General features: G+C 28.2%; 1 protein-coding gene across 1 annotated transcript; it reads left to right on the forward strand.

Annotated features, from left to right (window-relative positions):
• The first annotated feature begins 4,555 nt into the window (after positions 1–4,555).
• Positions 4,556–5,338, forward strand: LOC107452794 (uncharacterized). Its single transcript, XM_016069375.3, has 2 exons — positions 4,556–4,964; positions 5,058–5,338. The coding sequence occupies exons 1-2, from the start codon at positions 4,556–4,558 to the stop codon at positions 5,336–5,338; spliced, it is 690 nt and encodes a 229-aa protein (XP_015924861.3).
• Positions 5,339–8,330: the final 2,992 nt, after the last annotated feature.

Below are 8,330 nucleotides of genomic sequence, written 5' to 3' on the forward strand. Positions count from 1 at the left end.
ATTAAGGACATTTTGCATATTTAAAAATATTCAGGAATAAATAAATTAAAGCAATAAATGCAAAAAGAGCACTGAATTTTGGTGATAGAACAACAAATATTCATCATAGAAAATACTTTTTCAGGTGATTGTATAGGAACTATTATCATGCATTTAGGAAGTTGTAAGCTAATTATAATTTTGATCTTAAGCTGATTGGAAAAATAAAATTTATTTGTAATCTTCAAGGAAACAAAATACAACGGAGGCAAAATATTTTTATGAGATGCTCATATAAAGATGAAAGCTATCTTACATTAATAGCCATCATATAAATGTCATTTTCTTTCAGATTTTTAAAGATTTAACAAATAAAATCTTAGCAGCTGCTTATCAAGAAATAATTAACTTGTTATATAATTTGCAAATATTTCTTCAGTTTTTCGTTAAAATATTTCAGTATAACGGTAAATGGATATAATGTAATTTCTATAACTTAATTGATACTTCCATAATTTTCTATAACTTAAATAACTAAAATGTTTGTGTAGATCAATTGTGCTTTATAATGTTAATTAGATTTTTCAGTACTTGTTCGCTTAGGTAAGTTTAAGATCTAATATAATTAATGAACTAATAAAATAATAAGCTGATCAATGCAATTAACTAATTTTGTCTACATTTAATTAATCATTTTAATAATGCTTCAGGTAATTTTTTCAGTATAAAAATAATCTAATAAAATATAAGATAAATTTTATAAAAAAATGCTTTTTTTCAGATCAAAATTAGGCTTCGAATCAAAATTTTAAAAATGCTTTCATAAATTTTGAATTTAAAAATTGGAAGAATGCATAAAAACATGAACCATGAAATTGAAATCACATTTTATCCAGTTTGTCAAGTTAAATATTTTTAAAATATAATTTTGGAAATTAATGTATACCTATTAAAAAAACATTTTAAATAAATTGCATTATAACATATCATGGACTTTTTAACTTTTTCTAAAAAAAAATAAATGTTTGCCTCTGCGTCTAAGTTTTTAAAAGCGTCACAATTTTTACAACTGAAATTTTTTTACGCTTGACCATCACAATGCTACCACTTATTAAATATTTTTATTGTCATCTTGTATGCTTAAGAAATGAATCAAATGAAGCTTGTAAGTATGTAAATGAATTAGTAGTTCAAAATGAAACTAATTAGCACATCATGAATAGATTTATCCATCCAATGAAACTGCAATTTTTGTGTGTGTAGTTTCTCTAATTGTGCAATCAATAGAACAAAAGCTGGCGTTTTTTTTGTCCTGCAGACAGTAATGTTAATGAAATTCAATTCATTAGAAAGTCGATATGAATGATGTTTTTTAATTAGCTCAAGTCAAATCAATTTATTAAAAAAAGAGAAGTTTTATCATCATTTCATGCATTTCATTGTTTATTTTATAGTATTGTTGTGGTTACTTTTTTCCTGCCTGGTTATTACATTATGGAAATCGAATTCTTGTGTAATCAGAGATAATTTTTTTTAAATTTTCTTCTTTAAAATATATTTCTTGAAATTGAAATTAAATATACATTGTTACAGTTAACGATAAAGTTTTTCATAAGCATTGTCTGTACTTTACTCTCTTAATTATGTTTCATAATATTGTTTCTTAATAAGAATATTAAAATCCTTCTACGAATTAAATCATTCTTAATTAATCTTACTTCGAATTAAATTAATATTTACTTCAAATTAAGGAAATATTACCGTCAAAATTGAAAATGTTAAAGCGCAAATGAATTATTTGTTGCATGCGCAGCCTTCAACTAAAATTAAGAATTTGATATTTTATTTTACTTCCTACCAAAAAAGACTTTTTTATAAATTAATTCAAACTGAATGCTTGAAAATGATATGGAATATTTAAATAAAAAATATTGAAAATAATAACGACCTTGGAATTGATAAAGACTGAATTAAAAAGAAATTACTGTCAAAATTGCATATGTTAAAGCGCAAACTAATTATTTGCTACACATGTAGCTATCAACTGAAATTAAGAATTTGATATTGTTTTATACTTCTTACCAAATTATGTTTTTTTTTTATAAATTAATACAACCCGATAGTTTGAAAAATTATGAAAACCTTGGGATTCTTTAGTTCTGTGTTTAAAGAAAGAATAAGGGAGATATTTAATCCTACTTTTTTCCTGAGAAAGGAACTAAGTGCAGAATATCAACTATCCAAAGTTCTCTTTACATTTTTATTTTAAGAGTTCTCTTAATACAAAAAAAAATCCAATCAAAATCCTTCAAATCGGATGATCAGAATACTAAAAATTTCGAAATCATTTTTTTATGCCAAGAAGAAAGTAAAATACTGATTAAATTTCAAATCACGAGCAGAAACATCTCCAAAAAGAGTGAACAAATTTATTCGAATTAAATATTTAGAAAAATCAAGAGAAATTTCAATAAAAGCTTAGAACATACAATATTTATACATATTTTTCTTCCTCAGGGTTTGCACTTAACTTAATAGAAAAACTAAGATCTTAATGAAATAATAAAATTTAAGAAAGTAAAAATAAAGGTAAAATTAACTAAGAACTAAGGTATAAGAGGCCTTTTACTGTGATTAAAATTTCAGAATTTAATTATTTAATATTAAAGTAAATATTTTTTTATTACTTTTTACACCATTTCGTTACTTGTTAAATATAAACTTTGGTAACACTGCTTCTAAATTGTTATGTAAGAGATAAATGCTATTATGCAATTTTTTTTATACTAGCATTAATGCTAGTGTATTAGTGTGTATAATACTAGTTCATCAGCAAAACTAGTTTAATGCTAGTGTTTGTTGCTAGTGTTAACACAATATAGTAAAATTATGTTATGAAAATGGAACCAGTACAAAAATAAAATTAAAAATTAACACTTTTATAAATATCATTTAGGCTTTTTGGTTTAGCTTTGTCTAAATAATTACTTAAAGACATTTAAGAAAGAAATTTAGAAAAAAAATCTTGGAAACATTTTTAAATATCTTGCATTTCTACATTCATATTTAAAACTGTTACAATGAGAAAAAAATCCTGTCGGAATTACCAGAATGCGGTAAACTTTACCGTGTTTCTGAATCTATGAGAAAAGCAAAAACTTGACATTCTTTACCAAAACGCATTTGAAGATATTTTTGTAAGATTAACCGTTAAAAAAAGTGTTATAATATGAAATAAAATTTTGTAAATGTGGCAAAATTTGATAATTATATCATGATATCTTAGAGCATGACATAAACAAAGTTTATTCTTATAAATTTGCTTTCGAGTTTTATATTTCTTGCTAAATTTTTGGTAATAAGAACTATAATTTTGAAAGCAAAAAATTCCAGTAAATCGTTGTCATACGAAAGGGAAAATAACCAAATGATGGTTTAAAAAACGTATGTTTAAGTTTTATTAATCGTAATTACGATTTAAAAAAGCAGAATGTTATGACTATACAATACTGCAATTTCGCCAGATTTTTTTTCTCCATCTAGAATATAATTTAAAAATAATTTATCTCCCTTAGTGCAAGCATAAAATATAAAATTATAAGTAGAAATTTTATTTAAAAATTTGATCACAAAAACTCACACTATAATGGTCACAAATAACTAAGTAATTTGGCAATAATGAAACCTAATATGTAATAATACAATAAACAATTAATTGTAACTTGTAAGGAGAAAAATAAAATTCCAATTGCTTAAAACCCACACTTTGAAAATGGGGTGCAAATTTTTTTTCCAAATTAAAGTCAAAAATAGGAGAAGAGAAGTTGGGTAAAAAAAGGCATAATATGTAATGATGCAAAAAATATTTAAAACGATGCCATCTCCATCATAATACGCTTTCAAATCTCAACTAAACACACAATAAAATAATGAATTATTGTCTTAAGAAGAATAAGGGAAAGAGGACATTTTTAACAATCACAGAAGAAGCAGAACAATCGCTGAATTTAGAACTAAACAGTCATCATCTCCTTGTTAGCAACAATGAATTTAAACATCATTAATTAAAACAATTATAATACATTTATAAAATTATCGATGACTCTTGTTATACTAATACAATTAAAAATTGCATCGAGGAATTTCCTTTAAAAATGACAGTCAAATGTAAGTATTTATTTTGGTAACGTTCAGAAATAATGTATAATGATGCAAGAAACAAATTAAAAAAAATGTTTTAAGAAACTGCAGAGTCGTTCTTCTAAATCTTTTAAGATTCAGAAGAAGATTGAGATTTAATTTTTATTCTTTTCGTTCTCTATTATTGTATCTCACATTTTATTTCTGAGTAAAAATTCTTTCGAATATTGGCAGTCGAATATAGTTTTTTCTTCCTTTTTTGTGAAAATGTGACCATATATGTTTCGTTATAAATGCGTGTCATGCACTACCTCTTTTGAAACCTGAAACCCCCTTGGAAATAACAAACGTTGAAATAAACTTGGATCTTGTGAAAACTGTCCATGGTAAAAAAGATGTTGCTCCAATTATTCTAAAAAATCTTGCCCTGGAGACAATGGCGGTTAGATACCCAGTCGACGATTGGCTACATGTTTTTACCGATGGTTCTCAATTTGACTGCCATTTTAATGTAGGGGCTGGTGTCTTTTCGGAACTTTTCTCTTTCTACGTACCAGCAGGATACATTGGCACCGCCTTTGATGGAGAAGTAGTGGCCTTGAGTACGGCCTTACAGCAGCTACTGGCCCTCCAACACAAATCTGAAAATGCAGTTCTCTTCTCGGACTCACAGGCGGGCATACAATCAATTAGCTCACATAAACGTCCCTTGACACCTGAGATTTCCCGATGTCAAGACCTTTTGAGGTCTTTATTTTTGAGGGGAAAACGAATAGTCCTCCAGTGGGTGCCAGCCCATTGTGGTGTTTGGGGCAATGAGCAGGCAGATTTACTTGCCAAGAAAGGTGCCAATTTGCTATAACAACCAAATACGGCAACTTCCTTTTGGAAAATCAAACTGTTCCTTAAAAATTTATGTAAAACCAACTCATTGTAAGACCTTCAGACTCGCGCAGCTGTGAAAAGTTGGAGAAATGTAAGCTCTTCCTTAATTCCCGACAAAAAAAGACGTGATGCAGTTACGGCCTTCCGCTTATATACAAGTCACGATTGTCTTTCTGCTCACTTATACCGCATAGGCCTTTCCACCACGCCTTTTTGTCAACTTTGTAAATCTGGAGAGAAATTGGGCAGGGACCACCTGCTTCTATGTGGGGCCCTTCATGGACACACTGAGTCCTCAAGATATTGGGAAGCAAGAGAACTTTTAAGGCAATGACTTCGGTCTTCTTTCTTTGTTATCCTACGTACATTTGTATTCATTATTTATTTCATCTTTCTATTTGTACCTTTTGCCTTGCCATTAGAAATAAAAAAAATAAAAATAAATGTTTCGTTACAAAGGATTCTTAAAATTATTTAAGAAATTTGCACCGAAAAATCTATTGTTTTTTAAAACAATAATTTTTCTCATGTGCATTCTCAAAATGAATGTCAAATTTCCTTTGTTTGTTATTGTCCTTTTCTCAGGAAATTGCAGTCAAAAACTATTATTTTCCTTGGTGAAAATATAAAGTGACGCAATCAACCATCATTAAAGAGCCGTGATGTCTCAGTGGATAGAGCTCTCGTCTGCCAATGAGGTAGCTTGGATACGAATCTCAGCGATGACTGGTCGATATGATTTCGCACCGTTCATAGTGTTGATGTAAGTGGTAGATGGATCATGGGTTTGAGTCCTCTATCCATGGAAGGTTTTCGTGTTTTTCCTCTCCATGTAACACAAATAAGGGTGATTTTCAACAAACTGTCCTCCACAAAGGAAGATTTCTCTCAATGCTTGATCCAGAGGTTCCCTTGACTTCTGTATTCGGTTCAAAATTACAAGGCTACAGAGGTGAACAATTTTAATCGCAAATTCAAAATTAGGTTAATTGTTCTACAACGGCTGCAAAATATAATATAAGATTGCCGGTTAAAATAATTATTTAGATGATTTGCTCTGCACTACAAAAAATTTCGGATCAAATTATACTGAGAAGTACCGGCATTTATGGTGCCGCCACATATGAACGTAAAATCCATTTTTACCGGAACATGTTACGGAACAAAAAAATCAGATGTACCATAATTTTTACAGTAATAAATACCATAACGTCAATGAATCACTCTAATTAAATATGTATTACGATAAAATTTACGTCCTAATATTTGGAAGTGAAATTGGATTTTAGGGAAGAAGCACCCTAAGTGGCGATATATCGTAATTTGATCCGAATTTTTTTGCTGTGTGCAAAAATTTGAACAATCTAAGAAGAATGTTTGTACTTACGATCATCAAAATTTCAGTTTGCACTTTGCACCTGAAGAATTATTATTTAAAAACTTATATCCTAATACGTAATAATATATTGAGTATTAAAAAAAATTATTAAACTTGAATGCTTCTCAAAGAATTAATATTAAAAATAAAATATTTTAGTTAATAGAAAAAACGGTCTAAATTTTAATGATTCAAACAACACTAATAATTGCTATAATTAAAATGATGATTTTAAATCTCAACTAAGCACAGATTATAACAGTTAGTAATTAATTTAATAAAGTTAAAATGAGAAAGCATCTCTCTAAAAGATGTCTGACAATTGTTGGAATTAGTTAAACAATAAACTACTAAACTGTTATGGCAAAATGCTTTAAAACATTACCAAATTTAATTAAAATGCAATTATAAAGCAATTTATGTTTCTCAAAGTACGTAAACAGTGTAAAATTATGCCTCGTAATCTTTTCTGAAAATGGCAGGCTAAAGCAGATATTTGCTCCGGAGAAAATGTGCACTTCTTCTGTAAGGATATACTATAAAATGGGACACTTTGCTTTTAATTTATTTTTTTCCCAGTACAGTTAAAAAATGTCGGATCAAATTGCTATATAAAGTACCACTACCTTTCGTACATCATCAGTAAAATCCATTTTATCGTGAAACCTATTTTCACTGTAAGATATTATACCGTAACTGTTGCAGCAATATTTATGTAATTAGAATGATTCAGTGATTTCGTGGCAATTGTAACAGTAAAAATTAGGGTACATCAGATGTTTTGTTCCGAAACATATTCCAGTAAAAATGTATTTTATGATAAAAAGTACCAGCAACATGAGTGCGGTACTTCTTACTTTTCTAGTTTTGCAGAGGGTACGACATCAAATTAAAATACGTTTTAACGATGGTTGAAAAAGAATTGCGTCCAAATTAGGTGCATAAATACTCTAATCTGACATACTTATATCCTTATCGGCCATATGGTCACTTAAAAAAAGCATCCAATAATTTAATTATTTTTAAGAAAACTAAAACATTTTTTTAAAGAAAATTTAAAAGTAATTTTATTGAATTATCTTTCAGATAAATTTAAAAGTATCTTCACGAATTATGCGTTTTCTTCTAGATAAAATAAAATATAGAATGTCTTTTTAGATAGTGTTTCAAATAAAATCAGGTCTCTTTTATTTCCAGATAGTTTGAAATTTAGCTTCAGAGGAATTCATATCTAGAATTCTTCCAGAATTCTATAACTTGTCCAGACAGATTTAAAATCAGCTACACAAAAGAAAAGTTAACTTTGTTTGATATGTTGACCTTGAAAAAGCTAACCTCTAAAGATATGACATTCAAGCCTTCTGCAGTTTCTAATAATACAGCCATAACCATAAAATCTTATGGGTTATAAAAGGAAATCTTATAAGTTATGATTACTACCCGTCGTTTAGGTCCTTTTAAAGTTTCTTATTCTTCAACAAAATTGTAAGTAATAAAGGGCTGTGTGGTAATAAAGGGCGAAATCTCTCGATAAAAACTTTCTATGTTTTTGGAAGTAGTAAGCATTTAATTGAAGAAAATAAAATTTTTAACGTTTTGTAATTTCGGTCTTTTCAATTTTCAGATTATTCGAAAAAGCTTGTCTAAAATTAGCTTATATATATATATATATATTTTTATTTTCTAACATTTTTTATGGTCAACTTTTTAAATTGTCCAGTATATTATTACCTTGCACACATCCATTTCGGGCCCATCCTTGGTAACTAGCACAGCATAACAAATCACTTCAGCAATGCAGTAAGAACGGCACTTTAAATTCCTCTAGTTACACTCAATTTGCGCTTTTGTTTTCATATTTTATAATCTGGCAATCTTGTTGCAAAAATATTTTTAAATCATTCTTGAAAAATTTCCCGTTCATGTAAGTACATCTGATTTCGCTACT

This window comes from Parasteatoda tepidariorum, chromosome 3, assembly GCF_043381705.1.
Source record: "Parasteatoda tepidariorum isolate YZ-2023 chromosome 3, CAS_Ptep_4.0, whole genome shotgun sequence".
Taxonomy (NCBI): Eukaryota; Metazoa; Arthropoda; class Arachnida; order Araneae; family Theridiidae; genus Parasteatoda; species Parasteatoda tepidariorum.

Coding starts and splice junctions, on each gene's coding strand:
- LOC107452794 (XM_016069375.3), top strand. CDS start 4,556: ATGGCGGTTAGATACCCAGTCGACGATTGGCTACATGTTTTTACCGAT. Junction 4,965..5,057: donor AGATTTACTTGCCAAGAAAG/GTGCCAATTTGC, acceptor ACTCATTGTAAG/ACCTTCAGACTCGCGCAGCT.